Below are 17368 nucleotides of genomic sequence, written 5' to 3'. Positions count from 1 at the left end.
TCAGTAATAATGAACGAACCACACACCATCGTAATGTCTGACTTGGGTCATTGGACAGACTTTATTACAATCACTGATTCTACCGTACAGGATTGCTCTTTCAATATTAAGAATGACAGAAAACAATAGAATAGCATGATTATAGAACACTAAATAGTGACACCTTTAGAGAGCTGTAGAATACATATTCCTTCTAAACGTTAACTTAAAGATATCTAAATTAGTCTTGTCAAGCATAATTGACATTTCTTTGGCAACTTAATTTTGTTCTGAATATTTTTTCTTCACTAAAAACGTTTCACCCAAAATGATCTGCATACATAATCAGAAATGGTATAATAGATGTTCTACCAAATTATGTTTTGAAACAGGAATCCCAGAAAAGACCACCTCAGACATGATGTAAACTCAGTCAAAAGCTTTGGCACAGTGCCAACCCCTAAGATTAGCATTTGGTTGAGAGATTGCAATTGAGATCATACCTCTATCAGAACATGCTGATAGCAGGCCAGGATTAGATCCCCAGGCTGGATTTAACTGATCCTGTACTGAGATGGGATAGATGAGTGGCAATAGAAAGGTGTCTGTTGAGTTCACTAGGGGGAGTGCTATCAGTGCCTGGCCCTCTCACTGGCTCTGGTCTTCAGTGGGACAGTCCTCCTCGAACAGGGCCAGGGTGTGCTGCCCCAGGGGGTTGTAGAGGAAGGTGTCCACCTCTCCCCCACCGTTACTGGTCTTCTGGAAGTGGATCTCCAGCAGGTCCTGCAGGTTCTCCTGCTCCTTGACGGCAGGGATGCCAGTCAGCAGCACAGTACGCCCACACGCTGACAGCCGTGTCTGGGAGAGTGGCGAGGGGTCAGATTGGAGGATATCGCCTTACTGCAGACAGCTTCTAGACACTACTGGTTGGACTAGCTTGTCTGTAAGTCCCAAACAATGAGTTGAGCACCTATTATCTAGTGTACAGGGCCTTGAGTTTCCTAATTGTATAACAATCCCATTGTAGTTGTAACTTGTAACCAAATTTGAATGGGCGCACAACCACAGACTGATGCTGTGTACGGTTTATAACATTGCACTCCGAATTGATGATTTCACTAGGCATAAATGTATTTCTGCTGATAGTGTAGTTGGCCTATGATAAATTGCTTATTTTATAGTCTGGTTATCCTGGAGTTAAAGGGATAAACTCACGGCCATGAACATGAAATCTGCTTACCTGGAAACTTGTGATATCTCCATTCAGAAATGGAGTCACCTTCACACTGTGCTTCCTCCCTTTCTCAAACTCCACATTGTGGTACTGCTTGTCAGTCAGGCCTTTGGCAACTGTGGTAAACAATGCACAGTATGCTCAGTTAATCAAAAGTTGTACATTTCTCATTATATAAAGTCAGAAAGATGGACTGAAATAACAGTATGATGAAAATTCATTAGTCTGAGCTTTTTCCCTTTATGAAGAAAACTACATTTTCTGACAGGAACTTGACTTGCGTACTATTGTTTTCTGTAAAAGTGATGACCACGTTGCCAGAATCATGCAGCATGTCAGAATCTTCCACCTCCCCCCCTCCATTCTTGCTCTTGGCAAAGTGGATCTCCAGTTTGTCGAGCAAGAGGTCCTCCCTGACCTTCTTGGGCAGGTTGGAAACCAGGATACGGCGGGAACATACCTCGGTGTCCATCTGAGGTAGAGAGACCGGTGCGCACACAGACACTGGTTCACACAAAGGAATGCAATGACATGCATACAAATGAAATAAACTAACTGGATGTAATCCAAGTTATTCTGCACATGACACTCTTCATAACAGAGCCACAGTTGTTCAGGCCCTTGTATTGCGCTCATTACATCATCTTCCTGACACCTAAACACTAGTGAATGGAGATGGGTCTCTGTTGTTGTACCTCTACTTGACAGGGCACCAGCAGCTGTACGAGCTTGGCCTCCAGAGTGATGGCACAATCCTCGCCCAGATCCACCTTATGCTCCCTCAGGCTCAGGATCTTCTGGGCCACTGTGGAGGTAAGGTGGTATAATAACCACCGAAATAAAATAGGTGCTAGACAGAGTGAAGGTTTCGGTCTTACCTTCCTCATCCTCAAAAGTGATCAGTGCAGTGCCCTCCTCCATTGGAAACACTATATGTGGCTTCACATCAAAATTTAGTGTGTTTGCACCATCACCCGTCACTCCAGTGAACACAACCTTCTTTTCAGGCACTGCAGCAGTAGACACCTAAAACCAAGAGAGACAATCTTCAATAGTCAACTAAATTACATTTACGTCATTTAGCAGACGCTCTTATCCAGAGCGACTTACAGTAGTGAATGCACACATTTCATTAAACATTTTTTATATTTTTTTTCTGTGCTGGCCCCCCGTGGGAATCGAACCCATAACCCTGGTGTTGCAAACACCATGCTCTACCAACTGAGCTACAGGGAAGGCTAAATCTCATCACACCTACTACAGTACACAGCCACACCAAGACTAATAATACAGCTCCTTAGTTTTGGGGTGTGGCCCTACATTAGTCTGCTGCTTGAGGTGGTGGGTGCTCTCCTCCTCAAGCTGCAGTTCTTCCTCTGCTCTCTGGATCTCCCTCTTCAGTCTGCTCTCCTCATCATGCAGGGCGGCGATCTTCTTCTGCAGAGAAACATTACTCCTATCAGTCATTCAGGGAGAATCCAAAACCTCTATCAAGACCTCTCTCAACCCCGCAAAAAGCCACTAAGTATAGGAAAAGCGAAATATAGCGATATCCTAAGAAAAATGTTAATTCTAGTGTTGGTCTTTGGTTTAGTGGTTTGAGAGAATTTGTCATACCCTTTCAGAGTCTACATCCCTGGCTTGGTTGTTGTCATCCTCTTCCAGAGATATCCTCAGTTTGACTATGCGCTGTCTGAACTGTTTAGCAAGGTCCTCCTGGTCATCCCTGGCTCTGGACAGGTCCTGCTGCTCCTTCAGCAACTGATTGTGTTGAACCTGAGAACACAGATTCTATGAGGCCCTTGAGCCATGGGCTACACTCACAAACCAAGGAGATTAAATATGCATTAATTATTATACAGTAGACAAAGCCTCTCTATCTATCTATCCATCTATCTATCTATCTATCTATATATATACACACACAGTGGCGTGTGAAAGTATTCACCCCCTTGGCATTTTTCCTATTTTGTTGCCTTACAACCTGGAATTAAAATATATGTTTTGGGGGGTTGTATCATTTGATTTACACAACACGCCTACCACTTTGAACGAACAAGAAATAAGACTAAGAAAATTGAAAACTTGAGCATGCATAACTTGAGCGTGCATTCACCTCCCCGAAGTCAGTACTATAGAGCCACCTTTTGCAGCAATTACAGCTGCAAGTCTTTTGGGGTATGTCTCTATAAGCTTGGCACATTTAGCCACTGGGATTTTTTCCCATTCTTCAAGGCAAAACTGCTCCAGCTCCTTCAAGTTGGATGGGTTCCGCTGGTGTACAGCAATCTTTAAATCATACCACAGATTCTCAGTTGGATTAAGGTCTGGGCTTTGACTAGGCCATTCCAAGACATTTAAATGTTTCCACTTAAACCACTCAAGTGTTGCTTTAGCAGTATGCTTAGGGTCATTGTCTTGCTGGAAGGTGAACCTCCATCTCTGGAAGACTGAAACAGGTTTCCCTCAAGAATCTCCCTGTATTTAGCGCCATCCATCATTCCTTCAATTCTGACCAGTTTCCCAGCCCCTGCCAATGAAAAACATCCCCACAGCATGATGCTGCCACCACCATGCTTCACTGTGGGGATGAGGTTCTTGGGGTGATGAGAGGTGTTGGGTTTGCGCCAGACATAGCGTTTTCCTTGATGGCCAAAAAGCTACATTTTAGTCTCATCTGACCAGAGTACCTTCTTCCATATTTTTGGGGAGTCTCCCACATGCCATTCGGCGAACACCAAACGTGTTTGCTTATTTTTTTCTTTAAGCAATGGCTTTTTTCTTGACACTCTTCCGTAAAGCCCAGCTCTGTTGAGTGTACGGCTTAAAGTGGTCCTATGGACAGATACTCCAATCTCCGCTGTGGAGCTTTGCAGCTCCTTCAGGGTTATCTTTGGTCTCTTTGTTGCCTCTCTGATTAATTCCCTCCTTGCCAGGTCTGTGAGTTTTGGTGGGCGGCCCTCTCTTGGCAGGTTTGTTGTGGTGCCATATTCTTTAAAAAAATGTAATAATGGATTTAATGGTGCTCCGTGGGATGTTCAAAATGTCTGATATTTTTTTAGAACCCAACCCTGATCTGTGCTTCTCCACAACTTTATGTTTGGAGAGCTCCTTGGTCTTCATGGTGCCACTTGCTTGGTGGTGCCCCTTGCTTAGCAGTGTTGCAGACTCTGGGGCCTTTCAGAACAGTGGTATATATACTGAGAGGGGGGGGCAAGCTGGGGCCAGTTGTACTGTTAGAGGGGCCAGTTACATTAGACGTTATTGTTGTCATATCGTTTTGCATTTGGTACAATACTGTTGTGTTCTGCCTAAAGTCGTCCCTCTAGAAAATGTGTGGGTTAAATTAGTGTTCGCGTTGCCACTGTCTAATAACAGATGTAAAAAAAGAAAGATAGCAAAAATTAGTTATGTAAAAATTATTTCATACTCCACATTTAGGGGGGCCAAATGGGGGTCGAAAATTGTCACAGGGGCACTGCCCCCCCCCCCAGAACCGCTAGTGTTCTGAAGGTAATTGGTTACACCAGATCTTATTTAGGGGCTTCTTAGCAAAGGGGGGAATACATATGCACGCACCACTTTCCCGTTTGTATTTTTTTTTTTTAACAAGTTATTTCTTTCATTTCACTTCACCAATTTGGACTGTTTTGTGTATGTCCACTACATGAAATCCAAATAAAAAAAACATTTAAATTACAGGTTGTATTGCAACAAAATAGGAAAAATGCCAAGGGGGATGAATACTTTTGCAAGGCACTGTATATATATATATAATATATATACAGTATATATATATATATATATATATATATATATAAAATTTATTTATTTTAATTTGTTTTATTTATTATTCAAATCAAACTTTGTCACATGCGCCGAATACAACAGGTGTAGACCTTACCGTGAAATGCTTACTTAACCAACAATGAGAAAGAGTTAAGAAAATATTTTCCAATTATTAAAAGTAACAATAAAATAACAATAAGGAGACTATATACAGGGGTTACCGAGTCAATATGCAGATGTACAGGTTAGTCGAGGAAATGTGTACATGTAGGTAGGGGTAAAGTGACTATACATAGATAAACAGCGAGTAGCAGCAGTGTAAAAACAAATGTAAATAGTCCTGGTGGCCATTTCATTGTCTTATGGCTTGGGGGTAGAAGCAGTTAAGGAGCCTTTTGGTCCTAGACTTGGCGCTCGGGTACCGTAGCAGAAAGAACAGTCTATGACTTGGGTGACTGGAGTCAGACAATTTTTTGGGCTTTCCCAATTAATATCCTTTCTTTGGTCAAATATACCTTGCATTTGCTGATAGCATTTAGGATTCCATCCAAGGTGTTTTGTGATTCCTGGGTGTGTGACATTAAGGAGAAATCCTGAAAAAATGACATTCCATTAGGTCAGTCGCCTCTTTATAAAAATGATAGGACTCACTGAAGATGGGGTTCCCCCTTACCTCATCACACATGACTGTGGGAGAAATTGACGCTAATCTGTCGAGTATAAAATGTCGTGGAAAAAGGTGTTTAAAATGAAAAAGAGCTGTGATAGATCAAAAGACCAATTAGTGTAAATAAATATCAGAATTGGGCTGCCTGTCTAAACGCACCCAACGTCTCCACTGTCTAGTGTAGGCTACACTTTATAAAATAATAAGTCGTTTGAAACGATCTAGTTTAAAGCTTTCGGTATTCATATAGGCTACACATTCCTTTTTGATTCGGCCCAACTATCAACGCGTCCAAGTACCATTGACCGTTCATTTTAAATCTTTAATAAAAAAAATTATGACTCTTAACACACATCCAATCCATTTTAATTTCAAATTAGTTTAAAATCATTTAGTTACGATTTTATAGAAGACAAAGCGGAGTCAACCACTTACCGTAGTTAGCTGTTATGTAATGGTACATCTTTCAGTTTCAGTTTCTTCAATCCGACACGGCAGATTTCGACAAGAGGTAGGTGCTTGGGTAGCCCTGACGCGCACTCATTAAATCCTTGATTCTGCTCCAGCACAGCACTCAATACACCAGATTTTACTGAATATATATAAACTCAGCAAAAAAAGTAACTTCCTCTCACAGTCAACTGCGTTTATTTTCAGAAAACCTAACATGTGTAAATATGTTTATGAACATAACAAGATTCAACAACTAAGACAAACTGAACAAGTTCCACACATGTGACTAACAGAAATTTAATAATGTGTCCATGAACAAAGGGGGGTTCAAATCAAAAGTAACAGTCAGTATCTGATGTGGCCACAAGCTGCATTAAGTACTGCAGTGCATCTCCTCATGACTGCACCAGATTTGCCAGTTCTTGCTGTGAGATGTTACCCCACTCTTCCACCAAGGCACCTGCAAGTTCCAGGACATTTCTGGGGGGAATGGCCCAAGCCCTCACCCTCCGATCCAACAGGTCCCAGACGTGCTCACTGGGATTGAGATCTGGGCTCTTTGCTGGCCATGGCAGAACACTGACATTCCTGTCTTGCAGGAAATCACGCACAGAATGAGCAGTATGGCTGGTGGCATTGGCATGCTGGAGGGTCATGTCAGAATGAGCCTGCAGGAAGCGTACCACATGAGGGAGGAGGATGTCTTCCCTGTAACACACAGCGTTGAGATTGCCTGCAATGACAAACTCAATCCAATGATGCTGTGACACACCGTCCCAGACCATGACGGACCTTCCAACTCCAAATCGATCCCGCTCCAGAGTACAAGCCTCGGTGTAACGCTCATTCCTTCGACGATAAACGCGAATCCGACCATCACCCCTGTTGAGACAAAACCGTGACTCGTCAGTGTAGAGCACTTTTTGCCAGTCCTGTCTGCTCCAGCGATGGTGGGTTTAGGCGACGTTGTTGCCGGTGATGTCTGGTGAGGACCTGTCTTACAACAGGCCTACAAGCCCTCAGTCCAGCATCTCTCAGCCTATTGCGGACAGTCTGAGCACTGATGGAGGTATTGTGCGTTCCTGGTGTAACTCGGGCAGTTGATGCCATCCTGTACCTGTCCCACAGGTGTGATGTTCGGATGTACCGATCCTGTGGAGGTGTTGTTACACGGTCTGCTACTGCGAGGACGATCAGCTGTCCGTCCTGTCTCCTTGTAGCGCTGTCTTAGGTGTCTCACAGTACAGACATTGCAATTTATTCCCCTGGCCACATCTGCAGTCCTCATGCCTCCTTGCAGAATGCCTAAGGCACGTTCACGCAGATGAGCAGGGTTTTCCAGTCAGTAGAAAGGCCTCTTTAGTGTCTTAAGTTTTCATAACTGTGACCTTAATTGCCTACTGCCTGTAAGCTGTTAGTGTCTTAATGACCTTTCCACAGGTGCATGTTCATTAATTGTTTATGGTTCATTGAACAAGCATGGGAAAGTGTTTAAACCCTTTACAATGATCTCTGAAGTTATTTGGATTTTTACAAATTCTTTGAAAGACAGGGTACTGAAAAAAGGGATTTTTTGTTGTTGTTGCTGAGTATATATATATATATATATATATACTGCTCAAAAAAATAAAGGGAACACTTAAACAACACAATGTAAATCCAAGTCAAACACACTTCTGTGAAATCAAACTGTCCACTTAGGAAGCAACACTGATTGACAATAAATTTCACATGCTGTTGTGCAAATGGAATAGACAACAGGTGGAAATTATAGGCAATAAGCAAGACACCCCCAATAAAGGAGTGGTTCTGCAGGTGGAGACCACAGACCACTTCTCAGTTCCTATGCTTCCTGGCAGATGTTTTGGTCACTTTTGAATGCTGGCGGTGCTTTCACTCTAGTGGTAGCATGAGACGGAGTCTACAACCCACACAAGTGGCTCAGGTAGTGCAGCTCATCCAGGATGGCACATCAATGCGAGCTGTGGCAAGAAGGTTTGCTGTGTCTGTCAGCGTAGTGTTCAGAGCATGGAGGCGCTACCAGGAGACAGGCCAGTACATCAGGAGACGTGGAGGAGGCCGTAGGAGGGCAACAACCCAGCAGCAGGACCGCTACCTCCGCCTTTGTGCAAGGAGGAGCACTGCCAGAGCCCTGCAAAATGACCTCCAGCAGGCCACAAATGTGCATGTGTCTGCTCAAACGGTCAGAAACAGACTCCATGAGAGTGGTATGAGGGCCCAACGTCCACAGGTGGGGGTTGTGCTTACATACCAACACCGTGCAGGATGTTTGGCATTTGCCAGAGAACACCAAGATTGGCAAATTCGCCACAGATGAAAGCAGGTTCACACTGAGCACGTGACAGAGTCTGGAGACGCCGTGGAGAACGTTCTGCTGCCTGCAACATCCTCCAGCATGACCGGTTTGGCAGTGGGTCAGTCATGGTGTGGGGTGGCATTTCTTTGGGGGGCCACACAGCCCTCCATGTGCTCGCCAGAGGTAGCCTGCCATTAAGTACCGAGATGAGATCCTCAGACCCCTTGTGAGACCATATGCTGGTGCGGTTGGCCCTGGGTTCCTCCTAATGCAAGACAATGCTAGACCTCATGTGGCTGGAGTGTGTCAGCAGTTCCTGCAAGAGGAAGGCATTGATGCTATGGACTGGCCCGCCCGTTCCCCAGACCTGAATCCAATTGAGCACATCTGGGACATGTCTCGCTCCATCCGCCAACGCCACCTTGCACCACAGACTGTCCAGGAGTTGGCGGATGCTTTAGTCCAGGTCTGGGAGATCCCTCAGGAGACCATCCGCCACCTCACCAGGAGCATGCCCAGGCATTGTAGGGAGGTCATACAGGCACATGGAGGCCACACACACTACCGAGCCTCATTTTGACTTGTTTTAAGGACATTACATCAAAGTTGGATCAGCCTGTAGTGTGGTTTTCCACTTTAATTTTGAGTGTGACTCCAAATCCAGACCTCCATGGGTTGATAAATTGGATTTCCATTGATTATTTTTGTGTGATTTTGTTGTCAGCACATTCAAGTATGTAAAGAAAAAAGTATTTAATAAGATTATTTCTTTCATTCAGATCTAGGATGTGTTGAAGGGTTCCCTTTATTTTTTTGAGCAGTGTATATAAAAAATGACCTTGAATAGATTTCTCAGGTGTGCTAGTGGCTGGAAAACATTCAGTAGCTTGGTGACCACTATGCTGTACTGATACCATTAGACTAATATGATAGTGTGGAAATGGATATGCGCAAAATGTCAAAGGACAAGCTTGTACTTTACCACGTATGTTTTTACTTGTCAAGTCTGATTGGGCCAATAAGTTAATTCATGACATTATCGTATTAACAAGCAGCTTTTGTAAACGCCTTTCTACTGCTTTTGAGGCAATAATCAGCTGTATTGCTTAATCTCCAACACATCTTACACTTGTCAATAAAACCACAAATGAAGACACTAGTCAAGATTATTTTTTTATACAGTTAGTGAAACAAATGAACAACTAGAATCTAAGCTTCTGGAAGAACCATTTGTTCTTGCCTGTCTTGTACCTGTGGATAGAAAAAACATTTTAGAAAAGGTTTAATGGAGATGAAAAAGAAAACATGATATTTTATTATCCTATAGTACATAAGCTACTTGTATCATGTGTCAGATATTATCAGGACAAGGAACCTGTGCATTTCTCACAAGTCCTGGTTCCTGGTGTGGTTAAAGACTCACCTCTCCTCAAACTTAATCTTGGCCTCCCGTCTGGCTTTGCGTTTCAGGGCAGGGTCTCTGAAGACATCCTTGTTGACGACGGTTTTGTCCAGAGGAATGTCCACGGAGTATCTAAGCACAAGTAAAAATACAGCAAGAGACTTAGTAAGACACCTACACCAATTTCCTATAAAAAGGACACAAACACGAGTGGATACAACTTCATCTACTCGGAACATTCCAAGAATCAAGAAGGACAATCAAACCAAGCCATCTATCAAGTTTACTAAGTAGGGACAACATCTGATTGATGCATGCAGAGATTAAATGTGTTGAACAGCCAGACTTCACTAGCGTGCTGACCCAAACCATACTTTGCTGGCTCAGATTGCCCTTTCCAGCACAGTTACTGCAACTATGGTGGATATGGATACATAAGCCATGTTGTACTGAGTTGGCCTGGTTAGGAGTGTGAAAGGGTAGTTCACCACATCCAACAGAATAGGGTCCACTCTGTACACCATCTAGACATTCCATCCAGTTTGGCCACTGCCAGAATTTCATTAAAATGTAGTATTATTGCATGGATGCAATACTGTTAGTCACCTACAGTTTACTCTCACATGTCAGCAGGTAACCACCTAAACAACCATTACTCCCATGTCCACTTGGCACTGACCTGGTGGGCATGAGGTGATTGTAGTTGTACACCTTCACAAATGCCTTGATCTTGGACCTCTTGGCAACCTTCTTCTTGCCCATGGTTGTGGTCACTTTGCGGGGGTAGCGGTCAATGCCTGAGACCAGTGCGTGGCTATAAGGGCGGTCTGAGGTGCCATCATCAATGTTCTGTAGGGAGAGAATCAATATATAGTTAGCTGTTCAGTTACCAGTGTTTATGGACCACATTGCAAGAGGATTATCCAAGCAAACAGTAACTAATCAAACGGAGTGAAATATGCACATTTAACAATAGCTCAGGATCAAACTTACCTTGACGATAACAGCTTTACGCCCAGCGTAGCGCCCAGCAAGGACCATCACCACCTTCCCAGGTTTCATGAACTTGCCCATCTCTGGGTGACAAGAGAAGTGAGTTACAAAATAAAAGCATTATTACTAAGACAAGACGCCATGGAATGGTCAATGTGGGACAATATTTACTGCTTCTAGATATAAGTAGAATGTTAACTACAGGCTACCGGTATGGTATTAGCTAAACTAGCTACGTCGGCTTGGACGTCAGATGGCCAGTGACTGCACGCGATTGCAGGAGCAACATGACGTAAATTAGCCATGTCATACAACGAAATACAGTATTTTATGAAAAGTTAAATGACATGCTATGTTGTGACTGAAGTAGGTGTTAACCAACGTTCTTTTGCCGTTTTTCAGCCTTGTGTAAATGTTTACTCGTTCTACTGTCCAGCCATCACTGTTTATTTACCTAGCTAGCTTTACGTTACCATTCAGACGAGATTTTGTATATATTCATGCAATTACATTTAAATGGGCAACCGAACGCCATTAACCGAGTACATTATGGTTATCCGATTATATAAGTTACAAAACCGAAGTGGTTGGTTTTGAATCGACATGAACCTCATCAAGCAAGCTGCCATGTTGAAACGCTAGCGAGATGGGTAGCGGACACTATATAAAAGTAAATTTTTCTAATATAAATGACAAAATAAGGGAAATTATCCCCAATCCCGGATCTTAAACGTATACTTTAGGGTAAAAAACAACTAAGAAGTATGTAAACGTCAAGATTTATCAAGATGGTTGAAGATTACTGTGTTTAGAAATTCACTCACTGGTGCTATTCTGTTGCCACCGCTAGCAGGAAAGGAAGTTGAGGAGATTTTCGTGACCTTTCACATCAAATCAACGATGCGTCATTTCCGCCGAGCGGAACACCTCTATGCTCAAAACTGGTCTTGGAACAGTTCCTTTATTTTGGAACATCATTTTTATTTAACTAGGCAAGTCAGTTAAGAACAAATTCTTATTTACAATGACGGCCTACCCTAACGACCCTGGGCCAATTGTGGGACTCCCGATCGTGGCCAGTTGTGATACAGCCCAGGATCAAACCAGGGGCTGCAGTGATACCTCTAGCACTGAGATGCAGTGCCTTAGACCGCTGCGCCACTCGGGAGCCATTTATGTCAAGCTTATAAAAGGGAACCTAGAGTCAGCCCTATATTGAGTTTCTCTGTGACAATCAAGGTGTCCTATTCAGTTGTTGGCACAGTTGACAGTGTTCTCTGATGCTGCTATGCGAAGGCCTGCAACTTGACTAAACTAAAGACAAGTGTCAGGCATCATTATTACACCTGTATTTTATGACTTATTAATGTCCATTGACAACAAGTGTGTTGAGAGCCCTGAATGGATACAAATTGTGCATGGGCTGAAATAGGTTTTTGACATAATTTATTTGCTCACATTCATACAGTTATTGAACAAAAACAATAAACAGCTGTATAACTTTTTCTCAATCTGACCAGTAGGGTATGCACAGAAAAACAAAAACAAATCAGAGACAGTAACTAAGTCTCATTTTTCATACAGAAATGTACATTCCTTAGTACGGTAGTAGTATCGTGATGTGTGCATCTATGTTTGTGTTAGCAGTAGTTTTGACATGAGCACAGTGCATTTGAAAAGTAACAATGCAGGCTAAATGAAGGGGGTATTGATATTCACACTAACACATCAGAACTATGCAAACCAAAGTATCCCTTTCGATGTAGGACAACCTGTCCTCCCATTCACTACATGGAGATGCACCCCAGTAAAGCACAGACCAGATCCAAGCATAGCCTGGTAGTGGTCCGGCTGAGGCATTTGCAATTTACTATACAACAAAATAGAAATAGACCTCAATACAATACCATAGACCATAAGAGAAATGTAGGTTACACCTTAATATGAGGAGGGTTGGAAAAACCATACTAGGGATGATAAGTTTTCACTCATGTGGAAATGAACAGTATCTATGGTTTGTACATTCAGCTTTTCAGGATACACCCCATGTGATTCACATGTAATAGGAAGATTTCACTTCGTGGTTTTCATTCACCATTCAAAAAACGAATAGAAACAGAGAAAACGATCACATCCCACAATCATCTTAAATATTGGACGATTAAATATATAATTACATATAAGCTAAATAGTTAAATCATATGTTTTTTTTACATTTTTAAATCACTTCCATTTGGAACAGTAAAGAAGCAGCAGTTAATACAGGGCCTCTACATTATCTACCTTCTTTAAAACACGTTAGGCAGATTCTGGTTATTCCTCAACGGAGAGACACTACATGCTGCATGAGTGATCATTTAGATTATCAGAACACTTGTGACATCTTTAGAATTTTGACCTCTCTTCTACATTCATTGGTGAGAGCATACACTCTTGCCATGTTCATTTGACCTGAGTGCATTGAATAGTGCACGTCTTCTGTGAACACAACAGTGGAGCTTTTAGTAACCACAGACAGAGAGCAATGCTCTGTGAATGTGAACTGTAATAACCCATATTATTCTCTTCCATAGAGAACACAAAATGTACAGTTTAGTGACTGTGCAGGATACTGGTCTGTTTTTGCCCATACTACAGAGTATGGGGAGGGAATGACTATACATTTGGTCACATTGATGATCACCCATTCTATAGGTAATCATTATACAGTAGTGAGTTACTGTAAAAGGCCAACCTCACAACATTATCTGCATAGGTCTGAGCTACTGTATCTCATCTCCATAGGGACAAGTCAAACAACATCACATAAAGGAAGTGTTTCCTAAGGGGAGGCAACAAGCTCCATATAATGCAATGTAACAAGTCATTATGATCTTGATATGCTCCCTTTGTGTGGTTATGGGGGGGCATGGATAAATTAAATGTTAGTTACAGATTTGCTAAATAAAAATCAGATTTGCTATATAATGCATCTCAACATTGCACACTTGATTTTTGTTGAACAACTTTGCACGGAATTCATGCCATGTTTTTAGACGGGATGCTAACAAAAATGTTTTGACCCAAGATAACTTTAGAGTAAAACGGATAAAGCAACATTAGCACAAATCTTTTATGCCAATTATAATTTCAGAACTTGATGGAGACCCAAACCATGCCTTCCGGTCCTCAAGGGCCAGTTGATTGTATATATTGTTTTGCCTTAAAATCAGGCCTGGTAACCATGTGAGCTGAAAGCATGGTTTTGGGTGTCTCTCGACGGTCCCTTCTCAGAAGGCATCCTTGATGTTCTTGAGCTGCCTCACAGCCAGGTCCACCGGCAGGTTAAACTTGAGGTGGCTGATACGTCCCAGGATGCGCAGGGCTCCCTCGAAGCCTGTCTGGGCCATGTAGCTCCAGTGCTGGTAGTGTGGGTGTACCAAGGCCCCTGACTTGCACAGCAGGTTAAGCCATGACACCAGCCTCTGCTCGTTCAGAGCCATGCATACCAGAGCCTTGAACTCTGAGTCTGCTCCTCGCTTGTAGCGATTGTGCTCCAGCAAGACTGAGTGAATGGCCCAGAGCAGAGACTGCTTGGGTGTGACAGTGACCGGATTGCCTGCAACAGGTAGGCTGAAGGACTGAGAGAGCTGGCGGGCTGGCGACTCCACGAAGGCCTTGCCGTTTTTAGAGTGGTAGTACTTGACAAAGAGCTCCCAGGGGTGGATGGTCGTTGGGCCAGGTCTGTAGGGCAGCAGGCAGGAGATGGGGGCCAGCACCAGGCTCATGCCCTGGGACGGGGAGTAGAGACCATGGGCTAGCAGGTCTCTCAGAGCCATGGCCAGCTCCTTCCTCACTGAGGCAGTGAGCTCATCACGGGACCCCAGGGCCAAGCTGCTGTTGTAGCTGACCACGTGATCTATCGAGGGCTGTCTGCACGAGGCCTGCACTCGAACCCGGTCTACAGCCCCCTCCAGACGCTGCAGCAGAGGGCCGTAGTCCTGGCCCCCTTCCCCCTGCGACCACATGCTCTGGGGAACGTGGCCAGCTGCACAGCCAAACTGGCTCACTGCAAAGATCTGCAGCACAGCCAGGGCCCGCTGGATCAGCTGCAAGCCTGTCTGCCTCATCTTCTGGGCCTGCTCTGGGTCCACTATGGGCAGGAGAAGAGAATCGTTAGAACAGATGTATTGTGAGTGATGTTGTAGAGCCTATGATAATAATGCTGGGTGATAACTGACTTTTCTTCCTCCCTCCAGGGGCTCTGGTGTTGGGCCCTGCTGTCCTCGGCTGCTGGCTGGGTTCACCGTCAGACAGAAGAGGGTTCCCTACCTCATCTGTTGGGTAAAGGCAAAATACAGTAGTAAATCAGAATATTGGTGGAATATTTCAGTAACAAAGTGTGTATTAGTGAGCTTCCAAGACACCTAACCACAGCCAACATGGCATCCCAGGCCCACTGCCACCTACCCTGGATGAAGTTGATGAACATCTCTAGGTCCCTGATCTGGGTCTTGAGCTGGTCCACCAGCTGCTCCTTGACCCTGGCTGGGTTGACTATTTGAGCGATGGCAGCATCCACTCTCTGTCTTAGCTCCTCAGGCGTCAGGTTCCCTATGTCCTCGTTGAAGTTCACATCCAGCTTCTTGATCAACTCGTCAATGATTACCTGGCAGTGGAAGAGTGGAACCGTCATGAGTATTACCAGGACAGTACACATGGGGAGGAAACAACATTGTATTGAATGGACTTTTGGGAGACTTCTGGTACATGAACAGAGCCCTACCTTCTGTCTCTCCATGACCACCGACTGGGGCAGGGAGTCGTAGCTGCCCTCCTGGTAGGCATAGCGCTCCAGGTCATCCAGCTGGGTCTTCAGCTGGACGATGAGCTCCTTCTGCTTCTCCCTCTGGACCTCCAGACGCTCCCTCTTCTCCCTCTCACTCTGTGTGGAGAAGAGAGAACACAGAATACACTGTCAGTGGAGGACTGGGGTGTACAATGGGGAGGGTCTATACACAGCCCTTATTGATCATGCATGTTTACTAGACAGACAGACTGAACAAATGCTGGAGAGGAACAGAGCTGTAGCCATACTCACCAGGTCCTCCTACAAGTAAAGCATGTAGACACAGAGGAAATCAGAAAAAGAAAAGCTTTAATCAAAGACAGTATTACATAAGCAGGCATTATTTCGAAGGTAAATGGAGAGTTGCATGGAGTAAACAATGGGGTTTGGTTTAGTTGTGCATACAGAAGCTATTATTACAGAGAAGGATTTTCCTGAAGCATGTTAACTGAGCCTGTGAGTCACTTATTGTGTTGATGAGATACCACCATTTCTATCTTCCTTTGGAGATAACAGATCTCAGGGAGTCATCCTCACAGCTGTCCGATTGACACTGAATGACGACCAGCCTATGTAAGGGCAGCAACTAATGTGACCACCACACTCACCCCCATCCCCTCACCAGGTATTACTGGTGGAACACTGTACTGACGTTGGTGTAGGCCTAAATTGGTGTCTGTCTGTGGTCTGTTTTGTGGGGGACGAACATAACCTATTTTTCTACACACAATGGATAGCTTATAGCTTGCATAATCACACAACCTCAAGAAATTGAGTGTTTGTGTTGACATAATTTTTCTACTTACTGAAGAGGAACCATTGTTCACATTCTTAGATCTACCAAGTCTGACCAGCCGTGGGCGTGATGGACTACTTACCGCGTTTTCAAGCTGTTGAGTATCCTGTGGCCTGCATCCCACAACGTGAGGGCAGCCTTTGAAGGCAAACTCCTCGAGTTCTACCAGCATCCTCTCCTTCTCATCAGTCTGAGCGTGAACTATCTGCTTCAAGCGGAACTGCACTTGTGCAAAATGAGATGTCAAAGCGAGGAGCGAGGAATTCAGCAGTCCCTGTTCGTCCTCCAGTTTCCTCAATCTTGCGGCCATCTCCGTCTCAACAGACGCAGCTGAGCCTTTCCTCCTCGGCTCGACTGCGTTTCCCTTCCCGCTCTCATCCTCCGGACTGGCTACAGCGCCGACGGGCGCCCATCGCTCGCCAGCCCCAGCAAATGCAGCTTCGCTGTCCGAGGTTGACAGTTCCTCTGTCGACATATTTGAAAGGTAAAAGACAACGTTGTCCTCCGATATTAAAGTTATTGTCAACTGTCAACTTTGTTTTATCGTTTATGTACACCGTTTTAGAAATGAAAATAATTACCACCGATGAAGCAGGTGCATCGCCATCTTGAAAGATGAATACGTCAAAGGGAGAGGCGGGCTTCCAAACGTCATAAACATTGCCACGTCATCGTAAAAGCACTGATCTGGTGTGCATGTGAACTGCCTGCAAGAAACAGCAATATGCCATTTTAACCTATCCGTAGCATAACTTCCCAGTGGGGCACAGCGACGAGAATAGTAGAGTATGGTTTGTTATTGTTTAATCCGGTGGTTGAGAAGAGTACCAATCGTGAAGAAACCGTTTGAGTTATCCAAACTGGTGGAGAGAGTACTGGGTAAAGTGAAGGTTGTGAGGATCACCAGAGG

At 44.1% G+C, this 17368-nt stretch overlaps 3 protein-coding genes across 9 annotated transcripts; all 3 read right to left on the bottom strand.

Moving 5' to 3' along the window:
• Positions 1 to 31: 31 nt before the first annotated feature.
• Positions 32 to 6147, bottom strand: in35 (Interferon-induced 35 kDa protein homolog). 5 transcript variants are annotated; one of them, XM_014193781.1, is made up of 10 exons: positions 6105 to 6147; positions 5676 to 5712; positions 5518 to 5595; positions 2831 to 2989; positions 2534 to 2650; positions 2092 to 2239; positions 1909 to 2018; positions 1499 to 1685; positions 1220 to 1329; positions 32 to 837 (listed from the first exon to the last, which is right to left on the bottom strand). In XM_014193781.1, exons 2-10 carry the CDS (start codon positions 5685 to 5687, stop codon positions 628 to 630), a joined length of 1131 nt encoding a protein of 376 aa, XP_014049256.1. In that variant the 5' UTR covers positions 5688 to 5712; positions 6105 to 6147; the 3' UTR covers positions 32 to 627. The 5 variants fall into 5 exon arrangements, with proteins under 5 accessions (XP_014049256.1, XP_014049257.1, NP_001135293.1 ...); XM_014193782.2 differs by lacking the exon at positions 5676 to 5712 and having other exon boundaries at positions 6105 to 6146; NM_001141821.1 differs by lacking the exon at positions 6105 to 6147.
• Positions 6148 to 9599: 3452 nt separating this feature from the next.
• Positions 9600 to 11747, bottom strand: rpl27 (ribosomal protein L27). Its single transcript, XM_014193857.2, has 5 exons — positions 11659 to 11747; positions 10835 to 10917; positions 10521 to 10690; positions 9863 to 9973; positions 9600 to 9690 (listed from the first exon to the last, which is right to left on the bottom strand). The coding sequence occupies exons 2-5, from the start codon at positions 10913 to 10915 to the stop codon at positions 9642 to 9644; spliced, it is 411 nt and encodes a 136-aa protein (XP_014049332.1). The 5' UTR covers positions 10916 to 10917; positions 11659 to 11747; the 3' UTR covers positions 9600 to 9641.
• A 516-nt stretch (positions 11748 to 12263) lies between these two features.
• rundc1 (RUN domain containing 1) lies at positions 12264 to 17094 on the bottom strand. Of its 3 annotated transcripts, XM_045715267.1 has the most exons (7): positions 17040 to 17094; positions 16541 to 16923; positions 15915 to 15923; positions 15600 to 15758; positions 15284 to 15482; positions 15055 to 15150; positions 12264 to 14966 (listed from the first exon to the last, which is right to left on the bottom strand). In XM_045715267.1, exons 2-7 carry the CDS (start codon positions 16766 to 16768, stop codon positions 14104 to 14106), a joined length of 1554 nt encoding a protein of 517 aa, XP_045571223.1. In that variant the 5' UTR covers positions 16769 to 16923; positions 17040 to 17094; the 3' UTR covers positions 12264 to 14103. The 3 variants fall into 3 exon arrangements, with proteins under 3 accessions (XP_045571223.1, XP_014049330.1, XP_014049331.1); XM_014193855.2 differs by having other exon boundaries at positions 16541 to 17078; XM_014193856.2 differs by lacking the exon at positions 15915 to 15923 and having other exon boundaries at positions 16541 to 17078.
• Between the last annotated feature and the right edge of the window lie 274 nt (positions 17095 to 17368).

Source organism: Salmo salar, chromosome ssa03 (genome assembly GCF_905237065.1).
Source record: "Salmo salar chromosome ssa03, Ssal_v3.1, whole genome shotgun sequence".
In the NCBI taxonomy this organism is placed as follows: domain Eukaryota; kingdom Metazoa; phylum Chordata; class Actinopteri; order Salmoniformes; family Salmonidae; genus Salmo; species Salmo salar.
This window is presented reverse-complemented; position numbering and strand designations above follow the sequence as displayed.